At 42.4% G+C, this 15,679-nt stretch overlaps 1 protein-coding gene and 1 long non-coding RNA gene across 2 annotated transcripts in view; both read right to left on the bottom strand.

The window, feature by feature from the left end:
• Positions 1 to 414: 414 nt before the first annotated feature.
• Positions 415 to 7,181, bottom strand: LOC113891155. Its single transcript, XR_003510679.1, has 2 exons — positions 7,139 to 7,181; positions 415 to 5,572 (listed from the first exon to the last, which is right to left on the bottom strand). It is a non-coding gene; the product is annotated as an uncharacterized LOC113891155 (long non-coding RNA).
• A 2,244-nt stretch (positions 7,182 to 9,425) lies between these two features.
• KIAA1549 (KIAA1549 ortholog) overlaps positions 9,426 to 15,679 on the bottom strand; it is a 141,756-nt gene continuing 135,502 nt past the window's right edge. The window contains exon 22 of the mRNA XM_027538424.1: positions 9,426 to 15,181. Within this exon, the coding sequence (XP_027394225.1) occupies positions 14,930 to 15,181 (252 nt within the window). The 3' untranslated portion in view covers positions 9,426 to 14,929. The remainder of the gene's footprint in view (positions 15,182 to 15,679) is intronic.

Here is a 15,679-nt window from a genome sequence, read left to right as displayed (position 1 = left end):
GACTGCCTGGGATGTGGGGACAATGTAGTGAGTCAAAGAACTGGAAGGGACCTTAGAGGCCAAGAGATTCCATCTCCTTCTCTGCCACCCCTGCCCCTCCCCCCACCCCCACCCCGCTCACACACATTTAATTACACCTTGAGAAAGATGACTTGTCTGCTTGATGACTTCCAGAAAATTATGTTCATCACACTATGAAAGAGTCCCTTAAATTCCATGTATATTGAAAGCAATTAATTCAAAGGGAAAAACCCTTAGGAAATAATCTGGAAAAGTAATAGTTGTTTCCAGTATTCACTATTGAAGATAATGTAACCTATTCAGAAAAGAACACTAAATAGCAAAAAACAAGGTCAAGGAAAGGTAATACAACTATGGGATATTATACAGATATAAAATGATAACTATGAGAAGTATGTGGAAACTCTTTTATTGGTCAAATTATAAAATATTAAGTATACAAAAAAATATTTTATTACTCAATGCTGGTGAGGATATAATGAGATGTATTCTCAAGGTGGACCTGGAGGATATAAATTGGCCCAGGAATTCTAAAAAATAATTGATGATATGGAATATGACTCTTTAAATCTATTCAGATTATTCAACTCAGTAATTTCACCTCTAGGAATTTATCCTAAGGAAAGAATCTGAAAATTAGACAATTTATACACAAAGATATTTATCACAGCATTATTTACAAGAGCAAAACATTAGAAACAACCAAATGTTAAACATCAGGGACATGGTTAAAATTATGGTAGATCCACAGACAGGAATATCATGCAGAAAAACACAGGGCCCCTTTCACCATGAGAGGATACAATGAGAGGTGAGCAACCCAGAAGGGGTGCCTCACCCCACTATGCTGATACCCTGATCTCCAAGTTTCACCTCCAGAACTAATTATACTTTTCACACTTAGGCAAGAATGGTGAAGGAACCAGGAATTCCTTCCTTGAAGTGTTAAAGGAAACAGGAGTGCCAACCACAAAAGTTTACAAAGAAAAAAATGTAATCAAGTTACTAAAGGAAAAATGTTTTTAGTGAAGACGTTAACTCAGATATATGCAAGCTATAAGATAATGAATTATAAAGAAGTTGGAAAAAATACATCTATTTAGACAGGTCTAAACACAGGTCTTTAGTGACATGAGATACTGTTTATGACCATGCTGAAAAAGAAAACAGGATAGAATGCACATGGGCTGTCATATCTGATTCTGAGTCGTATCGGACTCCGTGCACTGTAGCTCGCCAGGCTCCTCTGTCCATGGAATTTTCCAGGCAAGAATACTGCAGTGGGTTGTCATTTCCTTCTCTAGAGGATCTTCTCGATCCAGAGATCAAACCCGAATCTCTTGTGTCTCCTGCACTGGCAGACAGATTCTTTACCACTGTGCCACCTGGGAAGCCCCCACAGGGCTTTTTGAGCAACACTATATAGCAGAACAGGTATGTCTGGGTAGCACATGTGTATGTATTTAGCTGATCATCAAGCAATGCAACATGTAAAGTTGAAACTCTGTTACAAGGTATTTGTATCACCTGTGAAGCAGTATAGTATTTGCAAGTGGACTTGGGCTAGTCATAAATGTGTATAGCAAACTCTACTGCAATTGCTTAAGAAAGTAAAAATAGAAGTAAAACTGAAATGTTAAGAGAGGAGAGGAATGGAATGATATAGTGAGTGAGTGAGTGAGTGAAAGTCGCTCAGTTGTGTACGACTCTTTGCGACCCCATAGACTATAGAGTCCATGGAATTCTCCAGGCCAGAATACTGGAGTGGGTAGCCTTTTCCTTCTCCAGGGGATCTTCCCAACCCAGGAATCAACCCAGGTCTCCCACATTGCAGGCAGATTCTTTACCAGCTGAGCCACATGGGAAGCCCTAAATGCTCATAAAAGCAAAGAAGGTATTAAAAGAGTGGAAGACAAAAAACCAGAAATGAACAAGTCAATGAATGAAAATAGTAACAAATAGGGCAAACATGTCATAATCACTTTAAATGTGAGTGGTCTAAATAAACCAATTAAAAGAATATCAGAATGGATAGAAAAAAAAGACTGAACTATATGTTGTCTACAAGAAACCCACTTTAAATATAAATACATAGATTAAACGTAAAGGGATGGAGAAAGATATACCATGATAACACTAATAAAAAGAAAGTTGGTACAGTTATATTAATTTCAGAGCAGAATTCAGAGAAAGAAATTTATCAGGGATAAAGAGAAGCATTACAAAAAGATAAAGAGGCCAATTTTCCAAGAAGATATAACAATTCTTACTGTGCATACTCCTAACAACAGAGCAGCAAAATACATGAAGCAAAAACTGATAGAACTGCAGAGAGAAACAGATAAATCCACTATTAACAGCTAGAGAGTTCGGTACCCCTCTGTCAGCAACTGACAAACCCAGCAGGCAGAAAATATCAGTAAGGACATAGTTGAACAGAACAGCCCCATCAATCAACTGAATTTAATTGACATTCATAGCCTACTTCACCCAACCACAACAGATTACACATTCTCCTCAAACTCACAGAATATTCACCAAGAGGGACTCTATTCTGGGCCACACAAAATTTAAAAGAAAGAGCTCCCTGCCACTCAGCCATTGTACGCGTCCTTAGTTGCGTCTGACTCTTTGCAAACCCCTGGGCTGTAGCCCTCCAGGCTTCTCTGTCCAAGGGATTTCCCAGACAAGAATACTGGAGTGGGCTGCCATTTCCTACTCCAGGGGATTTTCCCAACCCAGGGATTGAACCCATTTCTCGTGCGTGTCTGCATTGGCAGTTGGATGTGGCACTGGGCCACATGGGGAGCCCATGATACCTCAAATAACAAACACTATTAATTTGAATGTATCTTTCAAGCCAGGGAAAATGAAGCAGAGCTCATCTTATAAAAAGCACAAAATTAGACAATCTTTGGGCTTCTCTGGTGGCACAGAGGGTAAAACGTCTGCCTCCAACTCGGGAGACCTGGGCTCAATCCCCGGGTCGGAGAGATCCCCTGGAGAAGGAAACAGCAATCCACTCCAGTCCTCTTGCCTGGAAAATTCACAGAGTCTCACACGACTGAGCAACTTGACTTCTCTTACTGTGAAATAATATTTTTGCTGCCTATTAAAAAATCCTAAGCTAATAAATCTAAAGAAATGGTAACCTACTCATTTGAAATCAATTTTTTCTCAGAGCAGAAAGGTTGTCAGTTTTTGCATCTCTACAGACTGACCTGAATCTGGGCTGTGTTCTGTTTCCCCTCTTGCACAATAGGATAATATTCCACTCCCCCATTGTCCACTGAATCCCCGCCTCCTCACTTTCTTCTCTTGTCTTCACTCCATGGGTCACCCCCATTAGCTCACAACATGTCTGGTATCTATTAATTTTAAGCTTGCCACGTTTAGCAAGTAAAAACACAGACATCTAGGTAAATTTCAGTGTCAGGTAAACAAGTAACATATTAGTGTGTGTGTCTCATGGAATATTTCAGTTCAGTCACTCAGTTGTGTCCAACTCTTTGCGACCCCACGGACTGCAGCACCATGCAATATTTAAGACATACTAAAAACTGAAAACAAAGCCTTCCTACTTGTCTGAAATTCAACTTAATCAGGTTCCCTGTATTTTATTTGGCAACCTTACATCATTCACCCTACAGCCCTGTCTTCCAGTTACCGTCCCTTTTCTTCCCTTCTCAGCAAAGTGCCTGAAAACAGCTGTCTGAATTCTCCCTTCTCTCCATCTCTCCCCTCCTAGTCCTCTTTCACTCTGTGTCCAAGCTAACTTCTTTCACCAGCACTCCAGAGACTGATGGCCTCCATGCTGTTTACTGGAGCATGAAATTGGTCTTATTCCCCAGCGTATTCCAAGTTCCTGGTGCTTATAACAGTACCTATCACAGAGCTGGTACTTGATCAATGTTTATTTAATGAATGCACTCATGTAGCTACAGTATTATCAGACAGGTCAGTTTTCAGCAAATTTATTTGCCATTCCATGAGATTCTCAATGTTGGAGTTGAAATTGTTCACTTTCATATACACATAACATGCCATGTTCTATCTATAGAAGCGACTCTTTAAGCCATTCAACTTTATTCACAGCTACTTCTTCAAGACATACTAAACAACATCTTGCCCTTCCTTCATTTTATGGCATAACTAAGAACAATGAAGCAGGGAGATGGACGTCCCCTCACCGTACTGACTCTGGGGAGAGCCTGAGCTGCTTGTGTTCAGTCCTATCCATAGCATCATCTCCGTTCCAGGTGTCCAGAGCCTCTCCTTCTTCCTCGCTGCCCCATGAGCATCTTGGAAAAGAACTGACTGGGAGGGAGGACTCAATGCCCAGAGATACAGTCCTTCTGCTGGAGGCCATGGGGGGACAGGCTTAGTGCCATGGAAGAAGATCCTCACAAGAGGCCAATGGGAAGAAATTCTAGAGATGACTTTTCTGTGCTGACCTACTGAAATCATTGCTAAGTTCTTTCTTTTAACAGGGCCAAGACCGACTTTCTTGGGTTGATAGTTATGTCTTCCAGAATACAATCAAATACGTAAAGCAAGTCAATTCTCTTTCTCATGATGACACTTCGAACACGTGAAGATAGCTTTGTCTTCTACAAGCCTTCACTCCTCAGGGCAAACATTTAGCTTCTTGGTTTCTTTCTCAAAGGAGGTGGTTTCCAGTCCTTACATTCTGGCTCCCTTTCTCCCAGTCTTTCCATCCAATTCATGAGCATTTCTTTCAAAATAGGATGCCTGAATTCTTCATGTAACCAACCTGGGAGATAGAAATTCTTACAGGGCAACATGTTACTATTGATAATGTCTAAGTCAGGGTTGCTCCCCAAACATCTCCAGTGCTCCAAATGGTCCCTAGAATGTTAACATCCTCAAATCTTTTCCCATAAAATCCTGTTAGACCATATTCCCTTTATCATATATGCATATTATAGATTTTTTAAACCTAGGAGTAGAACTTCAAATTTTATAGGAATAAATGAAATTCTGTTAACATTCTTTTCCTGTGTTTTAGCCTGTCAACTTCATTTGTAATTCTGCTTGCTGTTTGTCACAATACCATCCTTCTACATGTTGAGGTATCTCAAATTCAGTAAGTCACTCTGAACCCATTGATGGAAAGAGCATACAAACTCTTTAACTTCTGAGGTCCAGGGGCCAGCAACCTCAGAAGACAGAAATCTTAATTATCCAGAAAGGGGTTGAGACACGGAGGACTCTGTCATAGGCTAAAGCAACTTTTGATTCTACAGCAATACTAGAGATATTACTCTTGGTTCATCCATCAGTGAGTTGGGGAGAGAGAGGTAGGCAGTCTGGGAAGAAATGTGTTATGGAAAGTTGATGTCTGTGCCGTTAGCCAATGAAGAGAAAGACACTGAGGCAGACATTTTTCACCAGGGTCCCCCCAAAGCAGTTTATGTGCAGAAGGCAGAGTTTTTGAGTTACCTTAAAGGCGAGAAATGGGATACTGTTTTCTGAACAGGCTTCTCTGTCCATGAAGTCCTCTATCTCAGCTACAAGCTCTGTGAAGTTCCTGCAAAATTCCATGTGTTAGGAGGTCAATCAGGCAGTGCTCCCCAGAGGCAGCCGCAGAATTAGCCACAAAGGGATGGGGCTCTCAAGGTGGTGGTGCCACTTTCCCCAGTGGAAGGTCCCCAGGCACATATCCCACCCTTCTTTCCAGTGTATACCCTGCACCAATTCTAATGCTTCTGCCCTATTCCTGACCCTCCCCCAGCCCTTGTATACTTTGGAAACCAAATCAATAGCTTATTAGAAGATCAATTAGGAAGCAAATCACCCTGATCAGTCCCAATCACCAAACAAGATTAAACTGACTGAGATTTATTAAAATTAAAAAAAAATTTTTTTTGACTGCAGTATCTCTAATGGTGAAGTTATATTGGTTTCTTTTTCCTTTTTTTGCTAACCTGCATTTTTTCCAGAAAAGATACAATGAAAAAAGATTGGGGTTAATGGGCTACCTGCAGTAATATGATGTTCTGATTTAAATTTGATTACATCTTTTTTTTTTTTTCAAGAACTTTACTCGTAACTTGTGTATCATATTTGTCTTGCAAAGAATCCAGAAAGAACAATATCAGCGAACTATAAAAGTAAAACAACATTCAAAACACCTGCTGGTTCTTGACTTTAAATCCAGGCCATGATTTCTTTCTTTCCCTGCCTCTCCCACCACAGCCCACCCCCACCCCCTACTACTGATCCCCACACACACCACTTTAGGAATTTCTAAAGGGAATAGCTACTTCTCACTTCTTCTAAAAGCAGAACATATCTACTGTTCTTCAAAAACAGGCACAGTGCAGAACTACTTTGGGGGGAAAAGATCAACATTTGTACTAAAATGCAGCAACTCTATTTGAGCTTTTAAGTCATTCTTAAACAAAACAAAACAAAAAACTCTTCATACTGATGTTTTCTTTAGAAAAATCTCAGAATTGTAAAATGCTAAATGAAAGAAACATCATGAGAAACGCTGGGCTGCATGAAGCACAAGCTGGAATCAAGATTGCCAGAAGAAATATCAATAACCTCAGATATGCAGATGACACCACCCTTATGGCAGAAAGCAAAGAACTAAAGAGCCTCTTGAGGCAAGTGAAAGAGGAGAGTGAAAAAGTTGGCTTAAAGCTCAACATTCAGAAAACTAAGATCATGGCCTCTGGTCCCATCACTTCATGGCAAATAGATGGGGAAACAGTGACAGATTTTATTTTGGGGGGCTCCAAAATCACTGTAGATGGTGACTGCAGCCATGAAATTAAAAGACACTTGCTCCTTGGAAGAAAAGTTATGACCAACCTAGACAGCATATTAAAAAGCAGAGACGTTACTTTGCCAACAAAGGTCCATCCAGTCAAGGCTATGGTTTTTCCAGTGGTCATGTACGGATGTGAGAGTTGGACTATAAAGAAAGCTGAGTGCCAAAGAATTGATGCTTTTAAACTGTGGTGTTGGACAAGACTCTTGAGAGTCCCTTAGACTGCAAAGAGATCCAACCAGTCCATCCTAAAGGAGATCAGTCCTGAATATTCATCGGCAGGACTGATGCTAAAGTTGAAACTCCAGTACTTACCTGATGCAAAGAATTGACTCACTGGAAAAGCCCCTGATGCTGGGAAAGATTGAAGGCAGGAGGACAAGGGGACGACAGAGGATGAGATGGTTAGATGGCATCACCGACTCAATGGACATGGGTTTGAGTAAATTCTGGGAGTTGGCGATGGACAGGGAGGCCTGGTGTGCTGCAGTTCATGGGGTCGCAAAGACTCAGACACAACTGAGCGACTGAATGAACTGAAATGAAAGAAACCACTGATTTCAGGAATATCATCACATCACAAAATCAAAATCTAAATACTTACACTAATGAGTATTCTCAGGGTACTGATGTAACCCCCTATGAGCCAGTTACTCTAAAACAACTTTATAATAGGAGTGGTCCAGATATGTTCTATGTTTCACACTTCTGTAATTCTATCCTTTGGCACAAGTATGACAAATAGTAGTTTAACTACATGAATGTGGGCTACTGAGATTTGTGACTACAATTGTTCCAGTCTCCCAACACCAGAGAGATCAAACACATACCACCTCCAATTACTCCCCCAGGAAGGTCCAGCAAGGAAGGAGAGGGAGATCTTTAGAGGAAGAAAGTTACTAGATAAATAGTGTGCAACTCAACAACAATAAAAATATTTCGTTAATCACCTAACCCAGGCACTGGACCAAGGATCTCTTATTTGTTTTTGCTTCTTGTTTTCTTCTTACCTGAAGCTGCCCTTAGCAGGTGCAACATGGAAGAGGAGGAAGAGGGAGAAAAAATGCCAATTTGGTTTTAATCCACATTTATGTCAACCTAGTGGTCAGGGTCTGGGCGTGGGACCAGCCTGACCTTTCTCCTAAGCCTTAGCTGCTTCTCCTAATTCCCTGTTCTACTATTTTGAATCTTTTTACAATCAGAGCATGTGAAATCTCCTAGGGGAACAGGGTGTGCCAGGTAGTCCCCTGGTTTTAATCTGAAGTATATCAGGGCTTTCCTGATAGCTCAGTTGGTAAAGAATCCACCTGCACAGCAGGAGACCCCAGTTCGATTCCTGGGTCAGGAAGATCCGCTGGAGAAGGGATAGGCTACCCATTCCAGTATTCTGGCCTGGAGAATTCCATGGACTATATATAGTCCATGGGGTTGCAAAGAGTCGGACATGACTGAGCGACTTTCAATCCAATACAATATTGATTAAAAAAGAACATAAAAGTATCTTAAAACTATCACATTTATTTCTTCAGGTATGTCTAAAATATTGGCATATCTTAACCAGTGTGTATATATGTATTTTTTTTAATCCCTTTATTTTTCTTTCATGGATTTTCAGTTTTGTCAGTGTGTTTAAACTTTCCTGATATCCTGTCTTTCTGTTTACTAGTTTTTTTTAAGCTCTGTAAACTTCCTTCATAGTGGTCTACTCCCTCCAATTTTTAAGCTCAAATTCTCCTTTTGGTTGATCCTGTGAACTCTCCGTCATGAAGCCTTATTTTCTGCCAAGACTTGCAATCATTAACTGTGGTTTCCACTTCACCAGGAGCTGACTGCCTTGAGAAGCAAGGCAAGTTGTGGGTCATGGATGCCCAGGGCAGACTCTTAATAGTCTCTGCGAGGACCTTTGGGCTTTATCTGTACCAGATTAGTTTTTAAAATTTCAATTAACTTTAGAGAAAAATTGCAAAAATAGAGTGTTTCTGTATACCTTTTCCATAGCTTCCCCTAATACTAAAGTTAGCAAAATCAATAAAGGAAACTCTGTACAATACTGCTAACTACACTGTAGGCTGTATTTAGATTTCATCCTTTTTTCCCACTGATAACCTTTTTTGTTGTCCAGAATCCTATGCAGGTTTCCACATTTCATTCCTTTGTTGAGTTCCTCTGTGTTTTGCAGTTCCTCTTGCTTTTCTCAGTTTCAAGGGGTTTTTATTTTCTTGAGTTTCGTAAACAACTCCAGGTTTATCCTATTACCCTTTAAGTTTGCATAGGATCTTCTCAGTTATCTTTCTAGATTATAGTCCTAATCTTTTAATTCCAAAATGAATCTGCTCTTAGTGGAAGCATCAATTTGATTAGTGGAGAGCCTGTAAAGCAAAACAGTGAGTTGAAAGGAGTGGCGCCAACCACCTTGAGTGACAACAATTCTGCAAATTCCACGCACTGAATAGACTACTTTCAACTTAATTCCTTGGAAAATGAAAGCATCAGGTGTTCTCACGACGGACACAAAAATCAGAGAACAAGAAACACTGCATTCAACTTTCACATTTTGCACATGAGAGAACTATCATGTTGCAAAGGAAATAAACAGAAAATATCACTTGACACCAATTCAGAGCATTTATTGACATTTCCATTTAAAATGCTAGGAAAGCTGTATAAATTGTAAACATGGAAACCAAACACTTGCATAAATTATTTCAAAAACTCTACAGCACATTAGAAAACAGTGCAGCTAATTGAAGGGAAGAAACATAACCAGCAAAGAGAAGAGAGAGCTTGATTACTAAATCATTTACCCATACTGAAATTTAAGGGCCCATTTGAGACCAGCAAACCATGATTGTCAAGTTCAAAGCTGCAGGATTGATGCCACGAGTGGCCTCAATTTACTCTGCATTTTTTCGTACATTAACACTCATAATCTAGGAATGAGAGTGCAGGAACTCAGAAGAACATGGACCTTAACAAAGTCGGAGGTGGCCAGTGGGCACACCAGAGCGCTCGGTTTGACAGCCTGTCCTGGAAGGGTGCAATTCACCCCACCCCCAACGCTCCCTAGACCATGCCCTGCAGGAAGGCAAAGTGGAGAGTTTCTACTCCCCTTTTCTGAAATTAACCCTCTGCTGCTTAGAGCAACCGAGCCCACTGGTTTGCCTGTTCCCCTAGGGCCCCCTCCTCCTTCCCCACATTTGCAGAACAGTACAGGGAGCCTGGCTAGAAGCTGACCCGGCACTATTCCAACCTTGCACACTCAAGGAGTCAAGTGATGAACGCTGGAAACCTGGTGGACATGAGAAGGGGCATTCATGACGTTCCAAGTTGTCCGGAAAGATTCCGTGGAATCAGGGATCGTGAGACCTAAATCACTTCAATTTTTCTCTTTGTCCCTTTTATTTATCCACTCTTTCTTTAAATGTGAAGTGGCCCCAGAGCAGAAAAACCCGCAGAAAGAAGGAAAAGCAGAATGCATGATGATCTACCCTGTGGGAAAGTAATTTCAAGAAGGGTGTCTCAGAGGGTGACATTCCTTCCTTCTTTCACTTGCTTGCTGGTTCCCAACTTTGTTTCATGTTTCCAAGGCATTTGATACTCTTTTGCTAAATGTCAACGCTGCTGGCCTGTTAAGATAAATTGTCAAGTGTACTGTTACACGCACAGCATGGAATTAGGATCGTACAGTGAGGTTTCAGTTTTCAAGTCTTTTTCATAAAATTAGAGAAACGAATCTTAAACACCTCTTAAACACCGCAAATCACCTCCAAGGGTATCAAAAGAAACCCGAAATGCACACACTCCCTGTTCACTAGGTCACAAGTGTGAGCCTAACACAGTGTATGAGTGTGTTACAGCAGCTGTTGATGGAAACCCCCCTCACCTGTTGTAAGAATATCCGTGACGGTGTCGGATTAAATGTAAAAATGAAGTTCAGTTTACCATCCCATAAAAACAAGCTTTGTGTTCAAATGGTCTCCTTGCAGGTGCAGAAGTGGACTTCCTCACGCTCCTGCCTGGAACAAAGGTGGCTTAGGTGGGCTCTGGAGTCTGGCTTTGGGGACCTGCTCTGGAGGTAGAAATGAAATGGCTAAAACATCTACAGCTACAGTGTGTGTGGTACTGAAGACTGGAACCCCCTCCCCACCCACCCAGAACCTTTCACCAGCTCTCCTTCCAATCAGCAAATTCATTCATGTCTAGGAATCTCACAGGAAAGGGAGAGAGAGATGTATTTAATGATTAACTCCTGAATTAACTACAAATGCCAATCTGTGTCCGAGTGGTTGGTTTAGTCACTGGAGCACTAAGTTGTGCAAACGCAGTGAACACTGACCCTGCACACAGTTCAATGGGAGGCTCGTAAAGCACAGGATTACCTGTTTCAGCCCGCAGCCTCCAGGCATCCCTTCACCTGTGCCCTGCATCACAGGCCTCATGCCCTGAAAAATCGTGGTTGGCAGAAACTGGCTTAGTCTGCAGCTCAAAAGCCACATATGACCAAAATGAAAAGACGCTCTGAAATTAAATACAATTTGGAGGAAAAGGTGTAGGTAGCTGTAAAGTCAAATATATTTACTTATAACCCATTGCGCTCCACAAAGGATTAAATGCGGCTGAATGACGGACCCTTGAGATCTGCGCTTAGCAGCAGACCTCGGCGGACGTCTTTCACACTTGACACTGGCCCTCTGGCAGTTCTGGGACTCCCCCATCCCCTCCAGGACAGACGTGCTCCTCCGCAGACCTTCCTCCCAGGCCTGGTCATTTTCTTGTTAGGTTCTTGCAGACGTTTCCTCAGACCCTCACTTCTTCCTCTTTACAAAACTCCTTTGATGGTGCAGTTAGGGATTTGGTCTCCGTATTGGAGAACAGGTTCAAGGTTATTTTCAACAGCAGCTTCACCACTTTCTCCATCCTTCCCCAGTCCCACTCTCAGCTCTTCCCACACCATCTCACCATGTGCCTGGGAAGCTCTTGTCTTCCGTGGCTTCTGATGTTGAGTTCTCCCCAAGACCCCACTGTTTTCCAAACGTGTAAGTTCCATTCCTCCTTCCAATGTACTTGTGTACTTCGGTGCATTTTACTGATGTTTAAACCATGTTATTTTTCCATCTCTTCCATCTTTTACACCAGAGGGTGTTGTCTGATTCAGATCCTAAGATCTCAGAAGGCAGGGCTCGTGTTTGGTGCCAGAAACAGCAGAAAATCCGAACAATGCATGAGAACTGAAAGTTAATGGTGAAGGAAGTGAATTGAAAGCAAATCGGGAGGGAGGAAGTGGAGTCCCACGGGGCCTCTGGTGTTGCTCTGGTTTCCTCCCCGTGAACTCACTCACTGGGAGGTCACCGCAGATCAGACGGTCCATCCCAGCACCATCACACAGACAGCCCACGTTCTCAGTGCGTTGTGCTCCCTCCTCAAGGGATGTCTGCCCACATGACCACACCTGATCCTTGCAATGAGAAATCCGGGGCGGGGGAGGCCCGTTCTCATGTGGCTGATGGGGAGAATGAGGCTCAGACAAGGGGCCTGACACAGCCGGGCAGTGACTGTGCAGAATCTGAAAATGATCATTTCAACAAACAGTCTCCTCTAAAACTCTGACTCAAATGTATAGCTCTTGCTATTACCATGAGAACTTTTAAAATCAGAAAAAAAGAACAGACATAAAATTTCAGTTTTCATTTTGCAGTGTTTCAATAAATGGAACGCCAAAGCCACACAACTGTCATGAGGACCTCTCGTTTAAGTAGATTCCATTCACTGAGTGTCTGAAGCCCCACTCGGGATGGTGTTCCCACGACAGCTGGTATGTTCTGGGTCAGTTGACGGTAAAACTGAGTGCAAACTGAGTGTGCTTTACAACCAACGCAAGAGTGCTGGGGATCTCACCGGTCTGCTCACACCCACCACATACCACCATTTATCTGTTACATGTCATCTTTGGTCTTGACGTTGGTTTAAAAGTATATCCCTTCTAAGAAGAAAAATAGAGACAGAATCCCGTTATGCTAGTTTGAAAGGCATCAAAACTGCTGTCGCAGTCCCATTTAAAACAGAGGCCCATTTCTGCCACGTGTTAAGGAGGTAACCACATTTGTACACTCCAAGTGTGAACACTTAGGATACTGAGCAGGATGGGAGGGGAGGGGCTATCAGCTGGCCCTCAATCTGAAGTTGCCAAAAGGTGTCCGAAATAAAAATTTGCATGAATCTCTGAAATTCTTCCTTACACATTCAGGATCCTGGTATTTCTGAATGACAGGCAAAGAGACCCCTCCACTCTGGGCAAGTCTGGTATTAAATCAAGACTGAGAGGTAAGAGATCAAGCCCATATGAGGGTCCTCTCTCCCCTGCTCTGTGGAGCCCAGGAAGGGTACCTGAAAAGGAGCTCCCATTACTTTATTTCATATTCTCAACAGACATCCTTCTCACCTCTCCTGTTTCAGAGGCATAAAGATAAAAAATGCCTACATTTTAATTTCCCAGAACTGACTCTCCCTGGATTGTGAGACGAGTCGACATAACAGGCTTAATGCAGGAAGGGCAGAAACATAACACTGGAGCCCAATGGTTACACTTTGGGGAACTATTTTAGCTGCTTCGGGATTCTTAAAATTTGACACAGATACAGAGATTTTGATTAGTCAGAGCCCCAGATTCTGCCTGTGTATCTGTTGTTTAATTAAAGATATTAATTGAGCTAATAAAAAAGGATTCATGGCAAAGTGTTATCTGCATCTCTTCTTCTTCATTTCACTCAGGTCCCAGAAAACAGAACAGCCCTTGTTACTCTAGTCCTCACTCCACTTCGGGAGGTGGAGAGATAGTCCCTTCAGGAGGCAATCTCAAGTGAGAGGACCCCTCCGTCAGGCCCAAAGGGGGTTTCAACAGTCACTCAGCACAGTTATACACAATGAAATCAGAAATTAGGAGCAACTCTTTCTCCCTCGTGGTCTCAAAGCTCCTCTTTCCTTTCTTGGCTCATTACAAAGAGGCTCAACAGAACTCATTTCCAGGTCTCGAACATAGGGAATGCGATTACCACAGATGCATTCACAAATAACTAACCATTCGGTGGTCCTAGGAACTGTGACAAAGCATTTTTGCTTATGTAAGATTCCTCATTCAAAGTTGGGAGCAACGTATCAGCAAAGTGCCAGGATTCGTCGGGGCCTCCTCAAAGCTTCATTCGATAGGACTGGCCTTGATGAAGATATGTACTCAGATGAAATGCAATAGGCAGTTACCTCTGCCAATCAACAAATGGCAAATACAATTAAAGAGTGTAAATCTAAACTTTGATATGTACTTTGAATAACCAAATAAATATTAAGCTTTTCCTATGTGGAGAGGCTTTTTCCCTCCTCTTTCTAGAACAAAATGAAACCTTCCACATGTTCTTCCATTGAGAAAGCCAAAGTTGCATTTCACAGACAAGGTGAAGGGGCTCTTGGAGCTGTAGCACCAGAAGAAGGAAAATGCAGTTGATGGCTTCGTTTTGAATCATCAGGCTCTACAATCTATCATTTGGTTTCTCACTAGTAGCTTTTTAAATTCCCAAACAGTCTTAGTATTCATGTTGTTAATATTACTATTAAAAGAAGTTCCTAAGGAGGAAAAAGAGGGTGAAAATCAAGCAGTTAATAAAATGTCTTCAAGACTCTTTTCTCAGAAAACAAAGCAGCAGGTTCATCGTACAAACCAGTCTGAGTCACATCTTCCCACGGAAATACTAGGTTCCTTTAATCCCTACACCATCTACACATTTTCATCTTTCACCTTAAAAAAAAAAAAGAGACTAACTTAGGAATTTCATTAGCTTAGAATTGTGGTTGGTCTTTTGTGAAGTGCTGCTGGCTTTTGGCCAAAAGTACATACATTTCAACTGAACCTAGGTGGTCACAAAACTGCCAACATATGAAAAGCATCATGGGCTGTCACGTGACTTGGGGCATTTTCTAAAATTGCAACCTGTTCCCTTAGTTGGGCCCCTCGCCCCGGAGATGCTCCTTCTATTAAAAACACCTGCTCAGTTGACTTCCTTTTAGTCTTGCTTCCACAGGAAGCAGATACTTGGCAAATGTGCAAGGTGAGGCTGATCAGCTGTGGAAGTTCTGCACGGCGGTCTGCTTCTGCGAGAGCCGGAGGAGCTCCTCGCGGATCGCTTTGATGAGAGAGGCTGAGGAGTGGCTGGGCTGGAGGTCTTCAGTGGAGCTGGTGGGGTAGGCCAATCCAGCACCCGGCAGCCCCCTGTGAGGGAGGTTCCCGGGAGGAGCTGAAGGCTCCCGGCCTGAAGTCCTTGGCACCTGGAACAGTGGTGATGAATACTCCTGATGTCCGAGCACATGTGTCTGAAAAACCACAGCAAACACAGGAAAACAGGAGGGAAGATCAGAGGCAAACTGGCATCCAACGCTCTCCACCCACCTCCCAACCAACAACTCAGCCTCCCACCACCAGAATGCAAAGACGTAACTGTGGAGAAATTGTGCAAGGGAAAGTAGTCCAATAAAGAAGCCCCTGAACTTAATTTAAAAAAGACGCTTACTCCTTGAAACAAAAGTTATGACCACCCTAGATAGCATATTGAGAAGCAGAGACATTACTTTGCCAACAAAGGTCCATCTAGTCAAGGCTATGGTTTTTCCTGTGGTCATGTATGGATGTGAGAGTTGGACTGTGAAGAAGGCTGAGAGCTGAAGAATTGATGCTTTTGAACTGTGGTGTTGGAGAAGACTCTTGAGAGTCCCTTGAACTGCAAGGAGACCCAACTAGTCCATTCTGAAGGAGATCAGCCCTGGGATTTCTTTGGAGGGAATGATGCTGAAGCTGAAACTCCAGTACTTTGG

This window comes from Bos indicus x Bos taurus, chromosome 4 (assembly GCF_003369695.1).
Source record: "Bos indicus x Bos taurus breed Angus x Brahman F1 hybrid chromosome 4, Bos_hybrid_MaternalHap_v2.0, whole genome shotgun sequence".
NCBI classification, from domain to species: domain Eukaryota; kingdom Metazoa; phylum Chordata; class Mammalia; order Artiodactyla; family Bovidae; genus Bos; species Bos indicus x Bos taurus.
This window is presented reverse-complemented; position numbering and strand designations above follow the sequence as displayed.